The sequence below is a fragment of the Coffea arabica genome, chromosome 4e, assembly GCF_036785885.1.
Source record: "Coffea arabica cultivar ET-39 chromosome 4e, Coffea Arabica ET-39 HiFi, whole genome shotgun sequence".
Lineage (NCBI taxonomy): Eukaryota > Viridiplantae > Streptophyta > Magnoliopsida > Gentianales > Rubiaceae > Coffea > Coffea arabica.
Genome location: NC_092317.1, coordinates 817,408 through 841,462, shown reverse-complemented (window position 1 = coordinate 841,462; position 24,055 = coordinate 817,408). Strand labels below are relative to the sequence as shown.

Sequence of the window (24,055 nt, the reverse complement as noted above, 5' to 3'; positions counted from 1 at the left end):
CGCATTGTGAAAGCAAGCAACGCATACATATCATTAACAGACAAGGTGCCATTAGAGCCTATTACTTTTAGCTAAAAGTAAGAAAATTAAGGCTGTTACTTCAACTTCAAGGTTAACATTCTTTCCAGCCTATTGTCCTCGTTCCAAGTTAACACAAAGATATCCTTTTCTCCTTCTGAATAGAGTAATATTTTTCAGAATCAGATTTGTGTTTTCGAGAAAAGAACATCAAGAAAGCTGAAGCAAAGGGGGATATTACACCACAAGAAATAAATCGATTTAGGGAGAAAATAAAAGCTTGCTATAGAACTGCACCTTCCCTTTTTGCTCGACTTTTTGAAGCAGCAGAAAATGTGACAAGTATATACAGAAGTTTCGACTATGAAATTATTAATTGAGAATAGTATGTTCAACAAATTTTGTCAATCAAACCAGCACTTTTAGTTTCTTTTTTTTTTTTTTGTCATTTATATACTTCGAATTCAACAGTAAACTAAGAATAGCATTTCAGATTTACGTCTATCTTCTTAGTGGTTTGTGACTTTGTGGACGCTTTTTCTCTTGGATCTACTCTTGGTGAAAGAGAGCAAATATGTTTACTCCAGTTCATTCTAATCTTTAATTAGATAAATGTTCTGTTCTCTTGGGCAGAAGGACATGCTGTTTTCACTTTCTATGACCAAATCTCTATGCAGTCCGAGAAGATAGGGAAGTTAAGACTTATACGGTAGATGGCGAACATAGTGGCACAGTACCAGTTGATATATCTAATTTGTGGAATCAAGGAATTTAATAATTTCCAGTCCAAATCTAGGAAATTTCTGAGGAATCTAAGCGCAAGTTTGGTCTTACCAAAGTAGACCACCAAGGAGCCTCACAATCTTACCCATAAAACAATCACTTTGTGATGGTACCGTGTTTGGCTACACATAGATCAATCTGTGCGTCTACTCCTTTGTCATCTTCTCTTTTCGCAAGTTTCATTTGTTTGTCCAATACTGCAACTGACTCAGATTTGCATACACTAGCAAACACTCCGTAACTGCCCTGCCTCTTCTTAATCTATGACAGCTCCTCTTCGTATCAAAACCTTTCCCCTATTCTATCCCAACCAAATTATCCGAGCCCACCTCTCAAAATCACTTTTTTTGGGTGAGGTACTTCTCAAAATCACTTGAAAGCCAAGAAATTATGTTATCTTGATTGAGATTCAATTAACAGGGCTGTATTAATTTGCTTCAAAGTCTCATCCTCTCTGTTGAATTTGCATAGTTTACCAATGATGGCTTCTTCTGTTGCCTCCCCACTTTGTACATGGCTGGTTGCAGCTTGCATGTCTGCGTCCTGTGAAAAAGATCACTTTTTGAAGTTACCATCGATTTTTCGATGTTCGAGAAGGCTGAGTAGGTCTGCAAGAAGAAGAAAAGTGGTGGTGCCTCAGTTCCTAAATGCGGGTGGTGCTGGTTTGGTTTCTTCGTTTTGCGCTTCTGGAATCCAAAATTGGTTGAATTCTTGTCTTACTTTTGAGCCCTGTGAGGAATATTATAATTCAGAGGGACTGGCTTCTTCTCTCTCTTGTTTTAGTGAGAATGCATTTTCACTTTTCGGGCACAAGGCAGAGCCGGTGACTCGCAGGCAAAGAAGGATGAATAGAGCTGCCATTTCTGGTAAAGAAGCACGAATTTCTGTTGCAGGTTTCTATTGATGTCGTCATCGGTGGTCTTAGTTTTTTATGCATGCCTCAAGTAGTCGTCTCTCGAGGCTTGTTTTAGAGATTCGTTTGATAGATTCTGTGGTTGGATCATGCTTTTACCATGAACGTATGAGACTAGCATTCAAAAAATGGCCTTTGGAATGTGTTAAATGTGAAGTTCAATGTGTAATAAATACTTCACCTTTGCTTTGAATGTATATTAATGGGAGTACGAGAAAGGACAGAGATAGTGATGCTAGTAATTTGGACCACTGGACACCATATAGGAAATAAATGTTCGGTAAATCTTGATGGTAAAGCTTTTTATGCCTCAAGAAAGTTGCCTGTCAAAGCAAAAGGAAGTAATGCACTTGTCTGTGCTATAAAAATGGAAGTTTTACTCCAGTGAGATGTTGTATTTTTCCGTGATTTTAAAAAAATTAAAAAAATATAATCCATATCATACCAACCAACTGAATCAGCTCCTAGACTGAAATGTTTTTGTTCTAGGCAAAGCGATGGCTGTTGCAGTCAAACCACAGAAGGACACCATAGCAAAGAAGAAATCTCTTACTGAGAAAAGGAGGATAGTGGTAACAGGGGTTGGTGTAGTATCCTCTCTTGGTCATGATGCGGATATATTCTATAGTAATCTTCTTGAAGGAGTTAGTGGAATAAGTCAGATTGAAACTTTTGATTGTTCTGAATTTCCAACGGTAAATTGTGCATCAAAGCAGAACTTTTTATGTGTTTCTTATTTATAGCACTTCTTTGGTATTGGTTTTTCTGTTGACAGTATATTTTGTATAACAGAGAATTGCAGGGGAAATCAAAGATTTCTCAGCTGATGGGTGGGTTGCTCCAAAACTTTGTAAGAGGGCGGACAAGTTCATGCTTTACATGCTAACTGCAGGTAAAAAAGCATTAGCTGATGGTGGCATCACAGAAGATGTCATGGAGGAAATTGACAAGGCTAAATGTGGTGTTTTAATTGGCTCTGCCCTGGGTGGAATGAAGGTAACTTACTAATAAGCATTTTTAGAACCTTGAGAATGAATATGTATTTTGACTCGAACATGCCTCTATCTTCCAGCTCAGAGTGAATTCTTATGAAACTCACACAAGTGCCAAGTTTTAACTTGTCCTTCTAGTCCTCAAATGAGGGTTCATTGTATTGTCTCTCTCCCATAACAGTTATTAAACTAATTATGGGCTTTTTGCTGTTTTGCTTCCTATGCTCTTTTGGCTTAACTGAGTAGGTTTTTAACGATGCAATAGAAGCTTTGAGGGTGTCATACAAGAAGATGAATCCTTTTTGTGTACCTTTTGCTACAACCAATATGGGGTCTGCAATGCTTGCAATGGATTTGGTATGCTGCAGTTCATTATTTGCCAAAATTTCAATCGAGTTAAATCAAGATTATAATCCTGTAGCTGTTCTCTAATTGCTGAAACTGTAGGGATGGATGGGCCCAAATTACTCTATTTCTACAGCTTGTGCAACAAGCAATTTCTGTATGCTAAATGCAGCGAATCACATCATTAGAGGTGAAGCTGTAAGTGGCTAAATCCTCCTCTCCCCCAATTCTTGTGACATGTAGGTACTTAACAGTCCTTTGAAAATTTTGTAGCAGCTGATCTAGTATTCTGTTTCAAATATATGGAAATCTGCAGGATATTATGCTATGCGGTGGCTCAGATTCTGCAATTATTCCTATTGGTTAGTAATGATTTCAGTCTGACATGATTGAAGTTGTACCTTGTTTACTGTTAATGAAGCTGTCATTTTAAAATATGATTACAGGATTGGGAGGATTTGTTGCATGCAGGGCACTTTCACAGAAGAATGGTGATCCAACCAGGGCTTCACGTCCTTGGGATGTGGTATTACAGCAACCTATCCTGTTCTCTCTCTCTCTCTTCCTGGTTCTAGTTCTAAAAAAGGGAAATCATGGAAAATTTCATCCAAAATGTCAATCTGGAAAACTTTTTCTGGACACATTTCTACTTGCTCAAGGAAATATGTGTTAATTTAGTGATGCTTGAGTACATGAGGTACAATTGACACTCCATGTCTGCAGATTTTACTGCCTATACTTATTGGCATTCAGAACTTGGTTAACCTATAATATTGCAGAATCCAGCAATCTAAAGCGATATTGATCCTTAAATCTTGAAAATATTCTTGCTAGTCATGGATTTTTCTGTACATTAATATCTCTCTCTCTATCTCTGTGTGTGTGTGTGTGTGTTTTTTTTTTCATGTGAGGGCTCAATACTTCTTTATTTTTTTGTGGTTATGCAGGACCGTGATGGATTTGTTATGGGGGAAGGAGCTGGCGTGCTACTTCTGGAGGAGTTGGAACATGCAAAGGTATACCACTTTTGTTTTCTTTGGGGAGGGGGGCAGGGAGTTGTTTCTCTCAGCCTTATTGAAGCTTCTTTCTGTTTCCATTCTGATTAATGCACTAGAGAAGAGATGCGAAAATCTATGCAGAGTTTTTAGGTGGAAGCTTCACTTGTGACGCTTATCATATGATTGAACCCCATCCAGAGGGTAAGCTTGTGTTTTTTTATTTTTTAACAACTCTTCTACCTTCCTTAATGGACTTTTTATTAGATTAGTGATTCTGCTGATGTGTTTAGATCCATATCCCATGTTATAAATGGAGTCAAGGAAATGGATTCCCAATTCATGAGTTATCTTGATCAATAATTACTTTTCCATTTAGGCAAGCAATTGCCATAAGCTTGAGGGGGTCTTTGACATGTCATGCAGGTGTAGTAATCTTGTTCTAAAAGAGAATGGGCAATAGTGCTTGTTAGATTGATTGTTTAACCCTGGACCTTTGGTTATAAAGGAGAGCATGAGTTTTCTTATAAAACTTGATGTTTGGTTTCAAATAGATGCTAAATCTGAAATTTGTTTTGAAATCATAAAACAGGGGCAGGAATTGTTCTTTGCATAGAGAAAGCCTTAGCTCAATCGGGTGTCGCTAGAGAAGATATTAATTATATAAATGCACATGCAACATCAACTCCAGCTGCTGATCTGAAGGAGTTTGAAGCGATAATGCGATGTATTGGGCGGAATCCTGAGGTAATTATCTAAAAGGCCCTTATCATAGTTCCGTTTGCTGTTCTTAACATGTTCTAAACTATTACAGCTCAAGATGAACTCTACAAAGTCAATGGTGGGCCATCTACTTGGTGCTGCTGGTGCAGTAGAAGCTGTTGCAACAGTTAAGGTAACTGGAGTGTTGATTATAGTGGACAAGAAGTTTATAATTACATTAGATTGAACTGGACATGCTTTTTTAAGAGTTATATATATATATATAATTTTTATAATTTTTCTTTCTACTTTTAATTCTAGGAAATCTTTTCTAGATGCATATAACAATCATGTGTGTTTAAGTAAGAATGATTTGCAGGCTTTACTCAAGTTCTGTTGTACATTGATAGTTATAATGTCTAAATTTGTAGTTGTTGCATCTCTTGATTGCATGTGTATAAATGGTTTTTCTCATGAACATTTTTTTTTTTTTTTTGTTTTGAAGGGAAGGGATGGGAAGGAAGAATTGTTGAGGGGAATGGGACTGTCAGATTTTTAGAAGAACACAAACTTTTAACTGATGGGCTGCATTCGTTTCTCACAGTTGTATCCGAAAATGCTTATCTATAACAAGTTCAAACATGTTAAGATTTGAAACCAAATTGGCTGCAATGGAAGTTAGTGAACTGCATCTTGAGTGGCTTGTATTGCTGTTGAGCATTACTCCATGCTTTCATGGTTTCTGGGAAATCCATTTTTCAGATTTGGTCTTGTACTTTCTACTACCTAGCATACATTCAAAGTTTTAAATGCTATTGTTTCAGATTGTGTGTGACTTGCTTTGGAGAGCCTCAGGTGAGTATTTAAGAGTCAATGTCAATGGTTTATTTGTTTACTTATTTATTTATTTTTTTAAATAAGCAGGGGGAAGGGTGGGATTTAAGAAGCGGGGTGGGGGAAGGGTGGATTTGGACCTAAGACCTCTAATTCTTGGAACTTCAACCTTAGCCACTAGACCAAGGCCTTCGCAGCCAATGTTAATTGTTACTCAGTCCCTGGATGAGTACTCTCTCTTCCATGTGAGGTTTGAGAAGGCGGCGCGGCAATAAGCCCTAAGTTTAAGGATCCAAAAAATGATCCTGGAATACACCTTACATTTGGAATGACTTTGTGCAATTTTGCCCTGTTTATTCCCTTCGTCATTTCCTGCTGGGGTTCTTGTATACAATGAAGGGCAATTTTTAGCTTGAGCATTCCTGCATAGAGAAGTTCTTGCTTCGCGAAGGCTGAAGGGCCTATTGAAGGCTCTTATTTGAGTTGATATTAGATAATTTATTATCACATGAGCACTGTTCTTCGTGACATTTTGTCTATGTTCTTATGCCCTCTTAGCTGCTCTTTTGTCCAAACTCTTGCTGATATCTGGGACTTGGTGCTTTTTAATAGGCCATACAGACAGGATGGATCCATCCAAATATCAATCTCGAGAATCCTGACAAAGGCGTGGTATGATTTTGATACCCTTGTTCCCTTGAGTTAAGCTCTTAAGTTGTATTCTACTATTAAGGTTGATCATCTTAGAAAATCTATGAGTGGTTTCTTTATTTAAGTGACTTCCTTCGTTATTGATATATCGATCCTGTAACAACCTAGTGCAGGACACCAGTGTGCTTGTAGGCCCGAAAAAGGAGCAGTTGGAAATAAAGGTGGCACTATCCAACTCTTTTGGCTTTGGAGGACACAATTCTTCCATTCTCTTTGCTCCTTACAAGCCAGATGAGGGTGACTGAAGTATTCTTCCTTATGACTGGGCAAGTAACTATCAGTTATGAAGTCACCCCCACAGAATGGACTGCTTTCTATTTTTATGAAGCAGTCATTGCTCTTCTTCAGCATTTTTCTCATTGGCTAGGATATCCTTCCAACTTAATTTGATTTCCCTGGAAAGATTAGTGGCAACTCATTGTATGTACGCAGTTGATACTTCTTTCTTCTTGAAGTTGTGTATGGTGGCTTGGAGCAAACTGCGGAGTGCTTCCATTGGAAGCACAAGAAATGAAAAACTGGAATTGCAGACAAGCTCAAAATACATGAACAAGTCCATGAAAATCAGCAAAAATTTTAATGGAGTCTTCTATGACTCGAAAAGTCGAGCGATTGCTTTGGTCCCTGGTGGATCAAAACTCATTAGGTTATTATTCTGATGTTCCTTCCAAACGTTTTTTCTTGCCCCATTCCTTCAGATTGCTGTCGGATTTCGTCCGTGTTTATATTTATATATACACACTGTCCCCTATCATTAGCAAATGATATTTGCCACGATGAGAATTCTAATATCAGCAATTTTTTTTTTTTTTTTTTTTTTGTATCAATTGTCAGAAAAATGACCTTTCCAGTCAACTCTCCTGGTCATGAGTTAAAATTGACTATGGAGGGTATTATGACCTTTCCAGTCACTTTCCATTTGCATCTGTTTTGTTCGTGGATTTCTCACTGGGCATCAAAAAATTTCCTCTCATTTACCTGAATCTTTTGATTGAGAATGATGCATCGATGCAAACCAAATTACTTTAAGTTGCGTTTAAACTTTAAGCAGCTGCTTTAACACGGGAAATTCATACATTTCTATAAACAAATTTGGGATCCAACAGCATGAACATGCTCTCAGCAACCTACAAGAATTTGTCCAGCAATGCCAGGCTCCACCTCACTCCTAAACATAGTACACCGGCACCCTATATAAAAGATACGCCTCTCACATGTTTGTATTACTATGGGCCTGGGAAACTCGGCAACGTAAGCAGTACCATTTCATGTTTATACACACGCACGCACACACTAGCGCAACACCATAATTTTAAGCACTTCTTTTCACTTCACATTCTGCTTCGGACCCTCCGCAAGAAAGAATTTGACCAAATATCCTCCAAATTTCTCGCAATTGTCAATGTAGGAAAATTTGATGCAAGAAGTGATGAAAGGACAAATATCAGATAGACAAGGTAATGAAGTCTGTACGAGCCCTACAATGACAATGAGCTCCCTAAAGTTGTCAATAATAACTTGCTTCTGTTTGTATCTTTTGATTCTCAAACAAGGGGTAAAACCACTTGAGATAAGCCAGTATAATGGAACACGTGAGAGATGACTTTCTTCTGCCTCTGTAGGTGGCATCTTCATGCAAACTAAGCAAAGGCTCCCCGACATCCATCACCAAATCTTCTTCCTAACCCAGAACAGGAGGATTACAACGCCGAGCACTACCGCTACAGGTGCCCATTTACGAATCAAGGCCTATAAAGGAGCAAATATCAATGCAAGGTGAAACACACAAAACTGAAAAAGCCCAAACACATCTTAGGACTTGATGCAGCCACCAACAGATTATACAATTTCAAAAGATAGGATGCAGTCAACAACGATTAACACAACAGGCTCCAAAAGAAGAGGCTTATATCAACAAGCTCATGAATCACTTGAAGAATAGCAATATACCTTTTCTGCTCCAAATTAAACCATTAATTTTGCTTAACAAGCATTCCAAGGAGTGGTAGTAAATCAAGATGTTTATTATGTTTACCCTTAATTTGACCATATATTGGCCACCCTAGTTAAAAATCTCACTTAAGAGAGAAAAAGATTCTATACCAAGAAGTCAACTTAACCAATGTGGGGAAAAAGTAGTGGTCATTTCAGTGTGTGCATGGTTTTATTTATTTCTTTATTTTTTAATATAAGCTTCAATGTTTTGACCTCATATTGAGGATTTCACACTAAGCTGTGTCACAGTCATGCAAACCCAGGCCCTATAATCAAGGTAAACAATTGGCATTTGCCTTCTAAACTTTGCCATTTGACCAATCTGACCAGTTCAAAGCAAGAAAAATATATTCAAAGCTAAAAACAATTTAAAAGAAACAAAATGAGAAAAGCTTACAAAAATCCCAGCTTGTCCTGTTCCTGTTTTGGTCAGATTCTTATTAACTTGAACTGGATCATGCACATGATTGGTCGAAACCATTGATCATGTGTCCAGTTTTGATGGCATTAATGCAAAATTATTTGCACAAAATTTATTTGCTTGCATCACAAATACAGTTTTATCTTCCCAACCACCTTTTTAACTCACATACATCACATCACATCACATCACCAAAGGTGCTACAGTAATTATTCCAAATAATATTTCAAATAAACTCCTATCCAAACACACTCAATATTTGTATGACAATTAATCTTAAAGCAGCATTATTGCAAGACACAAGAAAGGAGAATCAAGCATTTATAAGAATGAGAAGCCAATTTCAAGCATCAAAAGAGTTGGACCAGCAACAATTGTCCTGAACAATACAAAAGCATAGACACGCTAAAGCATAAAGTGGGTCAAGCTTGCAAATCTAGGACATCATATTATAGCAAATCAGAATGGTAGGCATAGGCAATCAGACGCTTGACCGACAGAAACAAAACCATCTTAATGCTTGATAAAACTAACCTGGCGATTCAAATCTCTTGCCTTTTCAGCATATATGCGAGATTCAGAAGTCAAACGGCTAGAAAGCTGACTCACCTCTGCATGATTGGCATATTAAACGTTTACTCAAAAAATAAAATAAAATAAAATACAATCAGATATGAAATGAAAGAAAGTACAATAGCAGGCACCAAAAAGATTCTTAGCTTAGAAAGGGCAAGGGAAGCTGAATAACAGTAATGGGCTACTGCTAACCCCATTTAATCAGTTAAGACGCAAGTAAGAATAAAGAATGATCCACTACAATCTACGGAATGAATTATCAAATGCTCTCCACCCCCAAAAACTACAGAGCCAAACAACAATATTCCAGACCGAACAATAATGTCGCTCAAGTAGGATAATGGTAATCTAATATAGTAAGTTGGCAATTGGCAATTGGCAATATTAGTTAAATAGCATTGTCATAGACTGAGGTTGCCCATATGTGACTTAATTCGAGATGTAAAGCTGAACAACAAAATGCATACCTACTAAACCAGCCCTACATAAACATTATTTGCAATGTTGTTTTCCATCTTTGGCAAGTCACTAGCTATAAATAGCTAATACTAACAGGTCAAAGACTTCATGTTAATGACTTGACACCTACAATATTCAAAAAGGAGATCAAACAAAAAAGGGAATTGGAATAACTCACGGTCCAATTTTTCCCCGACACCAAGAACTTCTTGTACATTGCGAGTCATAATCTGGTGTACTTCATAAAGTTCATCATTCAACTTTGCAACGTTCCGCTGGGTTCTTGTATCCTGGTATAGTTTCTTTGTTTTCTGTATGAATGTATCTTCCAGATACAAGGAAGAAAAGAACGTATTTAGCTATGGGAAGAGTAGAAAAGCTGGTGAAAAAATTTTAAAAAAAATAAGCGACAGAAATATTACCAAATTTTATAAAAGCATAAGGTCTGGCAGCAGTTTCGATTTGACTACCATTTACACGTTCAAATTCATTCTTAAGGTCTTCAAGGTATTGAAAAGCAAGCTTCTTAGGATAAGCACGGTCACACATTGTCAGATAACAAACTCGCCCTTCAATGATATAACTGGGGATCTTTTGTCAAGGAAGCACAGTGATTCATATAGCACCAAAATCACCATTTGACCAAACAAGAAATGCATGTGACTTTCCCAAGAAATAACTAAAGCAGCATAAAATACCAAGATAGTTGTCCAAATTTCTATCCAAACTTCCTAAAGACCATTATTATACTGAAAAAAAGTCATAAATACAAATTTCCAGACCACATAAAAACTGCCAACTGCTGCTCTAGTCCTCCATTTGAAGATATACATGTGCAATCCTTTCAGGATTCCAGTATATTTACCAAATCCATCCAATTGCAGCATCTTTTCATAAAATCCTCCAAGAGTTTCGGGTGTTTTTAGGTTGAAATTGAAGGAAATATGTACTCATGCACAATCAGAAGCCACATGTACAGTTCTCTCAATGTAAAACCATACCAAATAAAATATTAAGGCCAAGAAATTTATCAGTTTGGAACAAGGAATGCAGTGGGAAATGGTGGTTTAATCACTTGTCATGACTAAGACAGCTTCAACAGACATGCACTGACAGACAGTGAGCAATCAATCACTCCTGGTAAAAGCCGAAGTGTCCTAGTTATATCCCAAGACCAGCACCTATGGCATGTTCAATTCAGGTTTAAAACAAAGGGGTCAACAGGTTTTTATTTAATCCCAGCTCAGTTAACTACACTAGCGAGCAGTGATTAATCAGAAGCAAATCTCTTAAGTTAAACAAATCACAAATTTCAACAACATAGTTTGCAATGTTAGGGTTTAAGATCATTATCACACCAATTGTCTTCCTTCTGGGCTTTGGCTACCAAATTTACTACAATTTGATAGTATAAGAACCATAAAGAAAGGAAATTAAACTACTTTGTGATATTAGAAATATGCCTGGTGGCATAAAGTAACAAGAGCACACATAGATAAAATAATGCCTAGCGGCATAAGCAAGAGGATACTGGAAAACATAAGGACCGGTTTCAATAGACATTCTGGAAGCCTCATTCTGGCCCCTTGACAGATTTGTGAACAACGCCTTGGCCTGCTTTTTGTAGTAATCCACGTCTGGCATATCTCGGCCATCATCCAGCCCCTCCACTAATGGAAGGCCATCAGTAACACGAGCAATCATAGTCAATTTCACCATTTTTCTTCCTGGAACTCTATCCTATAAGACAAATGACCTACAACGTTATTTCTGTAAAACTTTAACAACAATGCCAGAATAGCCCTCTTCTCAAGAATTTTTTTTAAATTAAGATAAAATAACATTAAATTAGAACAATGGCAAAACGATCCTTTGAATTGAATCAGTCGATTTGAAGCAGAAAACAAAATCCAGCGGCGAGGAATGTTAATTTTCAGTTTATACAACGATAACTAGTTTTATTTCACTTCAGACAGATCATAACAGCATTAAAACCAAAAGGATGCAGGACTGAGTCGAAGAAAAAATATTTATTAAAAAAAGGAAAAACAAAAGGATTGTCAGCATCCATTACCTGAGCCTGAATTAAGTGAGTCGATCAGGTTCTTTTCATACGCATACGCGGCTCCGCAATAGGTAGACGCACACGTATGTGGAAGGTATGTAGATTTCGATCCTCAATTCGAATTGGCAGCAATTGTAATCGGTTACAGCTACAAAATTCCGATGATCCGAGCTAGGGCTTGCCGGAATGACGCGAAATTTGGGAGATCCGATGGTGATTAGGGGATACGCCTGCGACAAGTTTTCCAAAGAGAGGGAGAAGGCCAGACTAGATGGGGCTGGTTTTTTTTTTTTTGGGTCTGTTTGGTTTTAAAAAAAGTACTACTCGTCGTATTAAAAACTGGCGGAAGGAGCGGCTACTAGTACAGTACTACGGAAATACTACTGCCACTAATTAATGGGTTAATTCCATTTTGTCCCCTCAAACTATACACGTAATCTCACTTCAACCCCTGAACTTCAAAATGGGACATTTAAATTTCTAAACTACAAAATATGTTCCAGTTAAGTAAAATTAGTGACGGAATAAAAAAACTTGACGGTGTATTGGGAGCGTGAAGAGCACCCTCCATTAGTGTGACTCTGTAATAAACCAAAAGAATAGGAACATAAGATAATTTTACCTTTTTTTAATTCCTTCTTCTTTCATCCTTCCATTTTCCTTCTTTTTTTTCCCTATTCTTCTTCTATCCCATCCTCCCCAGTTGCATCCCCACCTCTGCCACCCAGCATCCACCACCATCACTCTCTAACCTCTCCCCTCCCAACCCCCACCAGCCTGCTATTTCCAATCCCTTTTCCACCCCTATATCTTGTTGGTCACCAAAACTCATCACCGCTAATCCTTTTTCACTATTGACTCTCCCCAGCCACGGATTTAAGGGGGGGCTGGTGGGGGCTTAAGCCCCCCCCCCAAGCCACCGGAAAACCCCCTATATATAGGGGATTCCGGCGGCCAGCCCAGCCATTCCGCAGAGGGCAAGCTCAGGCTCCTGCTTGATGATTTTTTCTTTGTCTGATGAGGTCAGACATTCCGCAGAGGGTTGCACGTATCCATACCCAAACCCTATGGCAGAGTTGCAATAAGTCTCTACGGTACCATCCCTAGATTCTAGGTTGATGTTGTTCAGCACAATGTGGCTGCAAGGAACCGTGTCGCTGCATGCAAATTTCATGGCATTTTTGCTTTTGGAAGTCCCGCTAATGTTCTTGTACATGATTTCACTTATTTCAACTGCAGAACTCTGGATATAAAAAGTCGTTGTCAGGATATTTTAAGGATGAGTAGATAAACAATTGCCTGCACTTTTTTTTTTTTGGGTCGAATTTTAGTATCATTCAGAGTTTATTCACCAAAGAGAGCAGAAAATACAAAGTCCGTCTGGTTCCCAATTAACCAGCTATTCTGGAAAACCATGAAGCTAGACGGTGAATCATACCTGGTTCTGGCCAGGCGTCGGCGAATCACAGTAGAATTGGTCAATGATAATGGGATTTGAAACGTCATCTACTCTCACATTCTGATATCGTACCCCTCGAACATACCCAGATCCTCCCTGCAGAGCTACCATTTTTAATCATTCTCCATATAATTATATGTTTTTATTATTTTTATAATTATTGATTCTAAATTTTACTTATTAAATATATTTATTTCGTCACAAAAAAAATTTTTTAATACACTTCGCCCCCCCCCGCCCCCCGCCCCCCAAAAATAAATTTCTGGCTCCGTCCCTGACTCTCCCCTCTTTCCGATCATGGCTGATCTCCACCCGCCTTAGCCATAATCGAATTTCCTACTTTTCTATGTTTCTTTTCAATATCAAGATTTCAGGGATAAAACATGCATCAAGAAGTTAAAAAAATTTTCAACTTGAAGCTTGAAATTTGTTTCTGGATCTGTTCGTATGGGATCTTCCATGGAGATTGCAGTGGCCTTGAAGGTTTTATTGAGTGAAAGAATATTGCAAGAAGAGGCAAGAAACTTATCAGACAGCAATTCCCATAAATTTTCCCCTTTACCAAACCATACTAACCTTCTGTATTTGAATCCGATTGTGATATCAATTTCGAAGTCTCATCCAAGTACCCCTTCAATTTGTTTTCATATTTTAGCCAATTTAGTTCACATCCCTGCTTTGCAGTCTAAATTATACATTCAACTTGAAATTTTCCTTTTTGGCCTGACGATTTTTTACGATGAGCATAAAGATGAACTAAGAGGCCTTTCCATTTTACTAATGCAATCCAATGATTTCACTTAGCATATTACTAATGCAATCCAATATTCAGAGTCAGCATGAAATTAGTGAAATTTGCGTTGCCTAAGCCTGTTTCTGAACTCTATTAAATAGTCCCTAAACTTTACAACTGGAATTGGATAGAAAAATGGACTTTCCATCGCCCAAAAAAAAAAAAAGTTATGTGAAACAAAAGAAAAATGGAGTTGCGTGAATTTCTACAGCACAGAATTCAAATTCAATTATAAATTCTAGCGTTAATCATAAGAAGTCCCCTAAAGTTTGGTATATTTTGCAGTTTATCTCCTAACATTTTATGTTTCTCATTTTATCCACGCTATTAGTCCATATCTCAGCAAATGGGCCGTTTAAATATTGCAATTGATGAAAATACCCCCATTTTAACCGTTAAAATTTATAACTAAAATGGTCCTCATCATGTTCTATAAAAAAACGGTTTTTGAAAGTTTTCTAATATGTTTTGAGCATTTATCACGCCAAAAAAATTTCTCTCCTTCATTCGCAATATTTACAACTAAAATAGAAAAAAAAATGTCCCAAGTTTCTTCAAATTTATTTCCTTACTCTTCCTCTAAATGTTGTTTTATCACACCATATGGAAGAAATCAATTCAGGAAACCTATGAATGTAGTAAAAAAAACACCCCTTGAGAAGATTTTGAACACAAAAAAAAAAAAATTTGGAAGGAGATTTCTTAGATGTTCAAATTATAAGGTTTGATTTTTATGGTAGATTTTTTTTTTTTTTTACTTTTTAGAAAATAGTTTGAAATGCAAAATTTTTTTATCTAAAATCATCATGCACGTGATTAGTTTAAATGATTAGACTTGAAACTTTGCTACAAAGGAATAGAAATATGTGTTATATCTGACCCAAACCTATAGGCATTTATGTTTGTTCATTGTTTTTTTTTTTAGAGATATCATTATCCTTTTTATATCAACTGCGAGCACTATTACTAAATGTTTGCTTTGACTATCAATCAAAGGAGTAAAGTGAGAAAAATAAAACGCTACGAGATAAATTACAATAGACCAAACCTTAAAGGTACTTCTTGTGATTAATCCTAAATTTTAATAAAGAATCGAAAACGACCTTTAGTCCATATAGTGCATCGTGAGATTAGTGAGACTTTTTGTGTTGCCTGAACTAGTTTCTTTGGAACTATATTGGTGGAAAAAAAAAAGATTGACATTTGGAATTGGATTAGAAATGGACTTTTCCTAAAAAATACAAAAGGAAAAAAAATGGAGTTGTGTTAATTTCTATAGCACATAATTCCAATCCAATTCTAAATTTTTTGAGAAAGAACAAAAAAAAAAAAGCAACCTTTATTCGATATAATATTGCATGCTACAGATACTTAAATTCATAATAATGTGAAAACATCGGGAGTGGCGTTGATCTGAAAGGAAATGATGGGGCTTTGATCCTTGGTGTAGCTCCTATTACAACTATTGATGCGGCGAGGTCAGCTCGAACTTGACCCGCTCTATAAGAGAAAAAGCTAGATAAGCCTATAAGTTTGGGCCTAAATATTATTTTCAAATTAAATATGAATCGAGTTTGGTCCTTATTAGATTTAAACCCGATAATCAGTATATATATATATATATATATAATTATATATAATATATTCATATTTTTGTATATACAATTATATATTTGAATATTAATACTAATACTTTATATTTATGAATTATGTGTCAAAATATATTAATATATATAAGAAATATTAAATATACAAAATTATGTCAAAAGATTCAAAACATAAGCAACAATATACAAAGCCCTAAATATACTTATGAGTTGAAATCAACAATTCTATTGCTTTCATGAGGGGTCAATAGTGGTAACTCATAACTTAAATTCTAACTTTGTTTTTGTTTTAGTAAATTTTTGTGTTTGTATGATGTTGGCTACTTCTTATACCAAGTAGTTAGATTATTGGTTTGATTGTCTTAATGTCTCTGGTGTATTATCTACATGCTCACTCACTGCCTTATATGGGTAATAGTTGCTTGTATTTTGACTAAGGATACATGGGTAGTTTTTAGCAGCACACACATGGGTAGTTTCAATGACAAAGTATGCCTTTTGTACCCTCCACCAGTTTAAATTCCATTTTAACTCGCCACCATTATTTCTTGATCTGTTTTATTCTTTTTTGTAGGTTTTTATGTAACTCATGAGTCAAATCAATTTATTTACTTCTATTTGGATTCAAAAGTTGTGCTTTTATACAAATTGGTCACTGTGAACAAATGGAGTGGACAAATCTTAATACAAGCAAATTAAGAACATTTGAAAATATACTGACTGTTGATCATCTTTTATTACTATTTTTCATGTACTTTAAACTAATTAGATATGTTAAAAAATTCTTGATTTATGTACTTTTTAATGAACTATTATTGGTTCGTGTATAATTTTAATATTGTGATCCTATGAGTATTAAATTAATTTTAGAACTTAATAGTTATAGTAACTATATTAAGAAAATTAAGGAGTAATAAGTAAGTTTATCCTAAATTTGAATTAATCTCATAGGTCAAATATTGCGTAAGTCAAGTATGAACTTCATATCTATCAATCTGAAACTCATAACCAGAATCTTGATCTCTGATACTTACATCAAAAGAGAAGAGAGAGAAGGAAAGCTTCTAGATTTACGTGTGTTTAACATATTAGGAGAAGGAAAAATTGCACAGACTGTCCCTCAAACATCACTGATGTGAAATTTTAGTCCCTTATAATAAAAATGATCACTTTTAGTTCTTAACAAATTGAAAATGATCAACTTTGATCCTTCATGAGCAAACCACATGATCAATTCTTAAAAGGTAAATGTGGCACATCAGTGTAATGTTGATCGAAAATATAAGGACTATTAATTCTTTTCTTTCCAAAACCCTAATTTCCCCAAATTTTCATCTTCAATCTCTTCAAAAAAATTATAGACCAAACCCAATAAGAATGGGGGATGTGGCAGATAAATTGGCTTACATTCAATCAATTCACAGGGCTTAAAGACCCCGATTTATGCACAGAGATCCTCTCCGCTCATGCTGGTACCTCAAGCAAACGGTTTCCTGTTTTACCTCCACCTCTAATCTCCTTTGACGAGCCCACCACCGCTAAAGATACTTCTTCTACCTTCGTCCCTACAATCACCTCCTTCAATTCTAACACTGAGGAAGCAATAGTAGTCTCAACTCTTATCCACCATAGCAGCTAGAATCGATGGGGCCCTCGATTTGGTTTGAAAAGTTGTGACTCTCCCATTCTCCATCATTTCCAGTAGTCCAAAACAGTAATATTGGCAGCAATCGATCTCGGGATGTGGGCCACTCGGTTTGATACAATGGAAATGATGCTTGGTTTGACCACGATGAAGAGTTCAAGATGGTGCTGTTTGGTTTGACCACGAAAAATGATTAGTGTCTTTGGATTATAAATTATTTGAGATATTTTTATTGTAGTATTTTTTTTGATATGATGAATTTGAGATAAAAAGGTAATTGAAAAATGTGTTTGATGATGTAATCAAATCAGAATCTGTAAATAAGGTGTAAATATAGTGAAATAATCTTCATGCAACATTTGAGCTAGAAGACATATTTTTGAGGTTGAGATTTCATGCAACATTTGTCCGGGGAATCTTGCCAAGGTTGTTAATTGTTGTTTTGTTTCATTTTGGCTTTTTGTTTATTTTGTAATTGAATATTGGAGAAAAATATAGTCAAACTTAAAACAATAATTTGAGATTTTAGTTGGTTTCTCATCTATGCAGAACACGAATTACTTGTTTTTGTTGTAAGTAATTCATAAATTACTTGTTGGAGTATATTTTTTTGTGCAAATCTACTTTCTCTATGATGCAATTTTTTAGTATATAATGAGGTTTGGGTTCATGATATATAAGACATCATTCCACTTATTTGGAGCAAAAGGATTGTACTTTTGTTAGTTTTGGATGGAATTAGATATTTGTTCAAAATCATTTTTTTTTGTTGCACAATCCATGTGTTTTTCACAAGGTATTTTTGGAAAAATTTAATGTAAAAAAGTGATTAGTCATTTTTGTATAGTGCTCAATTGAGATATAGGACTTTTAGTCTCTTATATTTTCGGTCAACGTTACACTAATATATCACATTTACCCTTTAAAAATTAGTCACGTGGTCTACTCGTGGCTAGTTCCGGCTAAACTTCGAATGGAAAAGTGATAAAGGACCAAAGTTGATTATTTTTAATTTGTTAGGGATTAAAAGTGATCATTCTGTTCTAGAGGATTAAATTTTCACATCAGCGATATTTGAGGGACAATTTGTGCAATTTTCCCTTAGTAGATCCACCTTGTTTTTTATTTTTTTTTTTCTGTCAATCGTTACTTTTTATCTATATCATACTCTATCATAATCTAACAAGGAAGGCTCAGTTCCTACAAGGGGTCGAGATAGGGACAAAATCACCATCAGATCAAATAAATACATTAGGCACCCGTCTGAATTTTTTAAAAAACTACATAATGTGATAATTGATGGAACCCTTGCATCCCACGCTACCGAAGCCTTAATGGCTTGGTTTAGGCCCCCACCCCACCAAAGCCTTAACGCGTGCACCTTGTTTCTGGTTAGATTCGGGCATTTATACCTGCATAATTTTTTGTCCCTGTGCGCTGTACCGATCTAATATCCTACTGCAACGAACATCAGTCTTGGGAAGAGAAACGATCAAACAAGACTAAAATCCATCGGGATTAGGATATCAGAGAAGATGAAGGTGGAAGTTCTCTTTGGTTTTCCCCACGAATGAAAGGTTCTTCAGGGCTGGTGGCTTCTTCACATTCTTCAGGGGTGGCTTTACCACATTCCACTCTCGCCAAAAAGTCCAAACCTGCTTAGCTGCTCGTGTCGCGGGACAAAATGAACTGCCGTCGGACCCTAAACGTCGAAAACCAGCAGCTCAACACACCCAAACGCCCATCACCATCGCCTTCTCATTTTCCCGCCAGTTATCGCAGCCCTGTAAGTTCATCTTCTACCTTTTGATTTGGATTATTTGTTTAATCTTATCAATTTTTGTTTAATCTTATCAATTTTTACTATGTTTTATCCAAGGTAACCATCTCTAATCTTTCTGGGATGGACTCCTCCCCGCCCCCAACCACCAAAAATCCCTCCCTGTTATTCTATTCTTTTCTTGTACTCTTTCTCCAGTCTTATTTTTTACTCATGGAATCTTTGCTACATAATCGACTTGGTTAAAACTGATTCTTGCTTTCTTTAATTGAATTGTTCTGTTTGTGACTTGTTCCAACTCAAACAGAAAAAGGTTTGAGTTTTCTCTAGACAAATGGGCTGTGATGGTCAATAAAATACCCTTTACATGTCTGCATTTAGGCCTTGTTTGGAACCTATTTTTGGCAAGTTCGTTTGCTACAAGTTTTTTAAAAACTTTAACTACAATAATATCAAAAAATTTCTTAAAATTTTTAAACTATACATTTTAAAATATTCAAAAATTTACACATTTTAAATTTTTTTTAAAATTTCTACAGTAAGATACAGTAAAGTTTTAGACAAACTCCCAAAAAACTCACCTTCCAAACGATTTTTAGCCTAGTAGTGGTCAAAACTCTGTGGAGAATGGCTCTAATAGCTTTTTTTTTTTTTTTGAAAAATGCTAATGCATATTATTTAGAATTTTTTGTAACCCCCGTGGGCCTATATGTTGCTATGAGCCATTTTGCCTTTGCATGTGGATATTAATGGTAGCTTGTTTACCTTTGACTTTGTGTAGTATGCAAGAAAGTTATCAAATCAAACCGAGGAGATTGCTCTATCGGGTTATGCAGTTTTAATATACCGTTCTCTTTGACATCACTGTACGCTCTTATTAGCATATTGAGATCATCTAGTATCATCCACATATCTAAATACCGGAGGAGAAATTTATGATGCTTAAAATCACTTCACGATGTTCAAATCCCAAACATTTAGCAATTTTGACCCCACCTTTAATTTTCTATTTCTACATCATATTGACTGTTTCTAATCTTCCAAGGTGCCCCAGCTGGACTTGTCTGGAAAAATGGAAGAATTTGCATTCCTACTAGTTATAACATTATTTGCTGTTATTCAGGTTCTAGCATGGTATCTAATTTAATTGGTGACAGATATAAATAAGCTAGTGTTATTTATCCATATGAGTCCCTGCATCTAAAGGTATCACCAGTCTCCATTGAACTAACAGGTCTTAGAATGGTGCAAAAGGATTCTCATGTTTGGTCGAATTATTTCATTCTAAACATTTCAGGATGAAGCTTGTAGATCTTCTGATCATGCACTACTGGCGCATCCTGGTGGATTGACGGAAAGTTCAAGAAAAACATCTACTTCTGGCACACCATGTCAGTTTGATGGTATGCCAGCTTCAGATCAATTGTGCAAGCATAATCATCAGCAACACTTGCCATTTGACATGGGAAACCTTAATCTGATGCATAATTCATCAGTACAAACACATGGTTCAGGTCACTCACCATCCTACAATTCCAATTTGGAGAAGGCTTTTGCTTCAAGAGATACTTGGATTGATCCCAAGTGCAAGCCCTTACATGTGAGGAGAATGCAGAGGGACCAAACACAGTATGCAGAGGAAGGAGATTCTAACTTACCAAATTCAAATTCCTCTAGTGTTTCTGATGCTGCCAGCATTGGCAAATCATCTCCATTAGCTAATTACATTATAAAGGGCAGCACTTTTGAGAAGGGCAGTAACCATGAGGAAAGTTCTCATGGGAAAATGGGTATGAATGACATACCTGAAGATTCTAGATTCCATTTTGACATCTGTCCATCTGGATCCGTTATCAAGCTAAAAGCCCCGCTTCATCTCATGAATAGAGAAAAGAGGAATGAAACTAAGCGCAACACAGGTGGACTCTGCATTACATCATTGAGGCCTGGGATGATTTTGTTAAAGAATTACATTTCCTTCAATGATCAGGTGCAGTAATGTGGCTTTCTGACTATTTGTCTACATATCTTGTGGTGTTCCTTCTTGACGTGAACTTCTCTATTTTATGTCCATAAAATTTTTCAGTCCTTGTAATGCATTAAGTCTCATTATTATGAATGAATGCATCACGTTGATTTGAATTTTTATGTATCCAAGTACTTTTCTTTCTGCAATTTTATTTGCCCTCATAAAATTGTCTTAAGATACATTAGAATTCGACAATTGAAAATTCTATTTCATTCACTTTGCATCTTGCTTCTGGGAAATGCTTCTACAACTAAGCCTAGATTGTGGAATAAAATATGTATCCCATCCCTATCCAACTAGGTCAAATCCAAATTTTGAGCATAAATATAAGGAACCACAAAAAAAAAGGGAATATTGCTTTACAGATGAACTACTATTTTAGCGAAACAGTAATTAGCTGATGAAAGGCTTTGCTCTGTTTAGCTTGACGGTTTTATATCAAAGGAGAGCCATGTCTGTGGCATTCTTCTGTCAATCTGCACAATGCTAAAGAATTACAGCTTCTCTGTGAAAACAATGATAAGTTTTACATGTTTTCATGGAATTAATTATTAGGAAGTTAAATTCCATTTTTTCATGAATAAATTTTTTAACACAAGTTCCATGGATTTGGGTATTTGCTACTCTCTAGCTTCCCTTCTTTGCTGATAGACCTTTTTATTTGTCTGTCTAGGTTAAATTGATAAAGAAGTGCAAGGATCTTGGACTGGGTCCTGGAGGCTTCTATTTACCTGGCTATCGTGATGGAGCAAAGCTGAACTTGAAGATGATGTGCCTTGGTAAAACTTGGGACCCTGAGACAAGTACTTATGGCGATGAAAGGCCTTGTGATGGCTCCAAACCTCCCATTATTCCTAAAGAATTTTGTGACTTGGCTAAAAGGGCTATAAAAGATTCCCATGCACATATAGAGAAAGACTCCAGAAAAAGAAATGTGGAAGATGTTTTACCCTCGATGTCGCCTAACATCTGCATAGTCAATTTCTACTCAACAAGTGGCCGCCTTGGTCTCCATCAGGTTCTATCTTAGCTCTCTGTCCTATACCATTACCAATTTTCTGGACCAACTCTATGTAGATGCGACACAGTTATTTGCTTTCAAAAGTATACTTCGGACTTTAATGGCTCAAACAATGAGAAAAAAGATGGTGATTCTTTATTTGCTTCGGCCTATTATAAGATTGCAGAATAATGACATCTAAGACAGAGGCAAAGCAATTTATCATATTCTCTAGTTGAACAACACTAAATATATTTTTTGTGCATGTCACTTGCAACTGTACAGGACAAAGATGAAAGCCAAGAGAGTCTTCGTAGAGGAGTGCCCGTGGTGTCCTTTTCAATTGGTGACTCTGCAGAATTTTTGTATGGTGACCAGAGAGATATTAACCAGGTGGAGAAAATCAGACTGGAATCCGGGGATGTGCTGATATTTGGTGGTAAAGCTAGGAACATATATCATGGTGTCTCAACTATTTTTCCAGACACAGCTCCCAAGGTTCTGTTAGAAGAGACAAATTTGAGGGCTGGCCGTCTGAATCTCACTTTTAGAGAGTACTGACGACATTTTTTGTGGGTTGGAAGCTGGATCAATTCTTTGAACTCAACTGAATTGTAAACTTAAATCCTTTCTATGTCCTTTGATGTATTCCTGCAAAGACAGGAAATTGGTAAATCGCCAAAAAGAAAATTTGCAAGAACTTGAGAAAATCATGGTTGCTTAGATCTAAAGGAAATCACGTAGCCTTCGGTTTGCATGGCTGCCAGACTACCATAATTGTGAAGCTGAGAGCATCATATGGTTGTTTTCTTTTTTTGGTGCAAATCTGCATGACATGCTTATTGACTGATAGAGCCATAGACATTAATTGGGGAGATCTATAAGAATAAAGTAGATCAATCTTATGCTCGAGTCTGGAGACTGTTGAAAGTGTTGATACAATGCACTGAATGGGCTATTGTGTGGCAGAAGCTTTTGTCGGGATTACATTCCACTGGTTGCATTGTAGGAGTTGGAATACTCTCTAGAATAATATACAGGAGGTCCCCAGCCAGTGAAGCTGTTCTTTTGGGGATCAGGAGTCAGCTAAATCCACCTCATGCTCGCGGAAAATGAATAAACACACGAAGCCTAAGAGAGTGACAGCTGAATCATGAAATGTTGGACTTGTGCAATAGCTCAGAGGTATGGGCTTCAGAATGAAGCTGACATACCAATGTAGGGGTCGACATTCAACACCAAAGAAACCCCTTCTTTCTTACAAATTTGCATGGGTTTAAGACCTCAAGCAACGCGAAGAAGAAAATGGTAATAAAAATGTGAACTCATAGGCTCACCTTATAATATCAGTAATGGCGCTCTTACCTTCTTGTTTTTTTTCTTTTTGGTACAAATCATAGGTATTCGCACCTATTTTGCGGTCTGCGACAAATTTTATTCGAGTCGGATAGGGCTCTTTTCAGGGAAGGAAAACTCTTCCAATACTATTTTTCTATTTTTTATGGATTTCAAACCCAAAATTTCATGATTAAAGAATGCAAACTCCTTCCACTCCCACTTGCGCTCTTTCCTTCACGGTTCTCATCACGGACTTTCTCCTTCTTGTCTCAGTCACCATCCCATTAGTTCAAGCCGCCAATTCCAAAAATGCCTTGGCCTCTCCCTCTGTCCCGTTGCAACTTACAATGTGATAAAACGATGATATGTTGGATGTTTTGTGTTGAAGTAGCTCCAGTTCAAGAGTGATATGATCGCAAACTTCTGACGGATTTTTCAGGGACATACTTCTCCACGATGTCTAGTTAAATGACCACGGCAAGTGCTATCTTAACAGCCCCCAATGGCTTCCTTGAAATGTCTAATAGTAGTGCTTAATACGGTTGATGCCTTGGTTGGAAACCCTACTTGTGCTGCTCCCTTGCTGCATGATCAG

The 24,055-nt window shown here is 36.6% G+C and overlaps 4 protein-coding genes across 6 annotated transcripts; 2 read left to right on the top strand and 2 right to left on the bottom strand.

The window, feature by feature from the left end:
• Window positions 1-650: 650 nt before the first annotated feature.
• On the top strand, window positions 651-6,946 carry LOC140005841 (3-oxoacyl-[acyl-carrier-protein] synthase II, chloroplastic-like). 3 transcript variants are annotated; one of them, XM_072046907.1, is made up of 14 exons: window positions 651-1,157; window positions 1,273-1,667; window positions 2,204-2,409; window positions 2,507-2,710; window positions 2,953-3,063; window positions 3,154-3,249; window positions 3,368-3,413; window positions 3,498-3,577; window positions 3,999-4,067; window positions 4,166-4,250; window positions 4,639-4,793; window positions 4,861-4,941; window positions 6,195-6,254; window positions 6,407-6,946. In XM_072046907.1, exons 2-14 carry the CDS (start codon window positions 1,280-1,282, stop codon window positions 6,536-6,538), a joined length of 1,713 nt encoding a protein of 570 aa, XP_071903008.1. In that variant the 5' UTR covers window positions 651-1,157; window positions 1,273-1,279; the 3' UTR covers window positions 6,539-6,946. The 3 variants fall into 3 exon arrangements, 2 of the variants coding, with proteins under 2 accessions (XP_071903008.1, XP_071903009.1); XR_011813389.1 differs by having other exon boundaries at window positions 651-1,667; window positions 5,254-6,254; XM_072046908.1 differs by having other exon boundaries at window positions 651-1,667; window positions 6,402-6,946.
• Window positions 6,947-7,720: 774 nt separating this feature from the next.
• LOC140005842 (25.3 kDa vesicle transport protein SEC22-1-like) lies at window positions 7,721-12,162 on the bottom strand. The gene is made up of 6 exons (XM_072046909.1): window positions 11,819-12,162; window positions 11,276-11,484; window positions 10,167-10,327; window positions 9,923-10,069; window positions 9,244-9,320; window positions 7,721-8,042 (listed from the first exon to the last, which is right to left on the bottom strand). Exons 2-6 carry the CDS (start codon window positions 11,461-11,463, stop codon window positions 7,959-7,961), a joined length of 657 nt encoding a protein of 218 aa, XP_071903010.1. The 5' UTR covers window positions 11,464-11,484; window positions 11,819-12,162; the 3' UTR covers window positions 7,721-7,958.
• Window positions 12,163-12,740: 578 nt separating this feature from the next.
• Window positions 12,741-13,379, bottom strand: LOC140005815 (probable polygalacturonase At1g80170). Its single transcript, XM_072046774.1, has 2 exons — window positions 13,248-13,379; window positions 12,741-13,052 (listed from the first exon to the last, which is right to left on the bottom strand). Exons 1-2 carry the CDS (start codon window positions 13,377-13,379, stop codon window positions 12,741-12,743), a joined length of 444 nt encoding a protein of 147 aa, XP_071902875.1.
• A 5,222-nt stretch (window positions 13,380-18,601) lies between these two features.
• LOC113742761 (DNA N(6)-methyladenine demethylase ALKBH1D) lies at window positions 18,602-22,906 on the top strand. Its single transcript, XM_072046906.1, has 4 exons — window positions 18,602-19,099; window positions 20,391-21,083; window positions 21,796-22,140; window positions 22,408-22,906. The coding sequence occupies exons 1-4, from the start codon at window positions 18,998-19,000 to the stop codon at window positions 22,681-22,683; spliced, it is 1,416 nt and encodes a 471-aa protein (XP_071903007.1). The 5' UTR covers window positions 18,602-18,997; the 3' UTR covers window positions 22,684-22,906.
• The last annotated feature ends 1,149 nt before the right edge of the window (window positions 22,907-24,055 follow it).

Coding starts and splice junctions, on each gene's coding strand:
- LOC140005841 (XM_072046907.1), top strand. CDS start 1,280: ATGATGGCTTCTTCTGTTGCCTCCCCACTTTGTACATGGCTGGTTGCA. Junction 3,064..3,153: donor CAATGCTTGCAATGGATTTG/GTATGCTGCAGT, acceptor CTGAAACTGTAG/GGATGGATGGGCCCAAATTA. Junction 4,251..4,638: donor GATTGAACCCCATCCAGAGG/GTAAGCTTGTGT, acceptor ATCATAAAACAG/GGGCAGGAATTGTTCTTTGC.
- LOC140005842 (XM_072046909.1), bottom strand. CDS start 11,463: ATGGTGAAATTGACTATGATTGCTCGTGTTACTGATGGCCTTCCATTA. Junction 10,070..10,166: donor TTATGCTTTTATAAAATTTG/GTAATATTTCTG, acceptor TGTATCTGGAAG/ATACATTCATACAGAAAACA. Junction 8,043..9,243: donor CAAGAGATTTGAATCGCCAG/GTTAGTTTTATC, acceptor GCTCCTTTATAG/GCCTTGATTCGTAAATGGGC.
- LOC140005815 (XM_072046774.1), bottom strand. CDS start 13,379: ATGGTAGCTCTGCAGGGAGGATCTGGGTATGTTCGAGGGGTACGATAT. Junction 13,053..13,247: donor CGACGCCTGGCCAGAACCAG/GTATGATTCACC, acceptor TTTTATATCCAG/AGTTCTGCAGTTGAAATAAG.
- LOC113742761 (XM_072046906.1), top strand. CDS start 18,998: ATGAACTGCCGTCGGACCCTAAACGTCGAAAACCAGCAGCTCAACACA. Junction 19,100..20,390: donor CCGCCAGTTATCGCAGCCCT/GTAAGTTCATCT, acceptor TAAACATTTCAG/GATGAAGCTTGTAGATCTTC. Junction 21,084..21,795: donor ACATTTCCTTCAATGATCAG/GTGCAGTAATGT, acceptor TTGTCTGTCTAG/GTTAAATTGATAAAGAAGTG.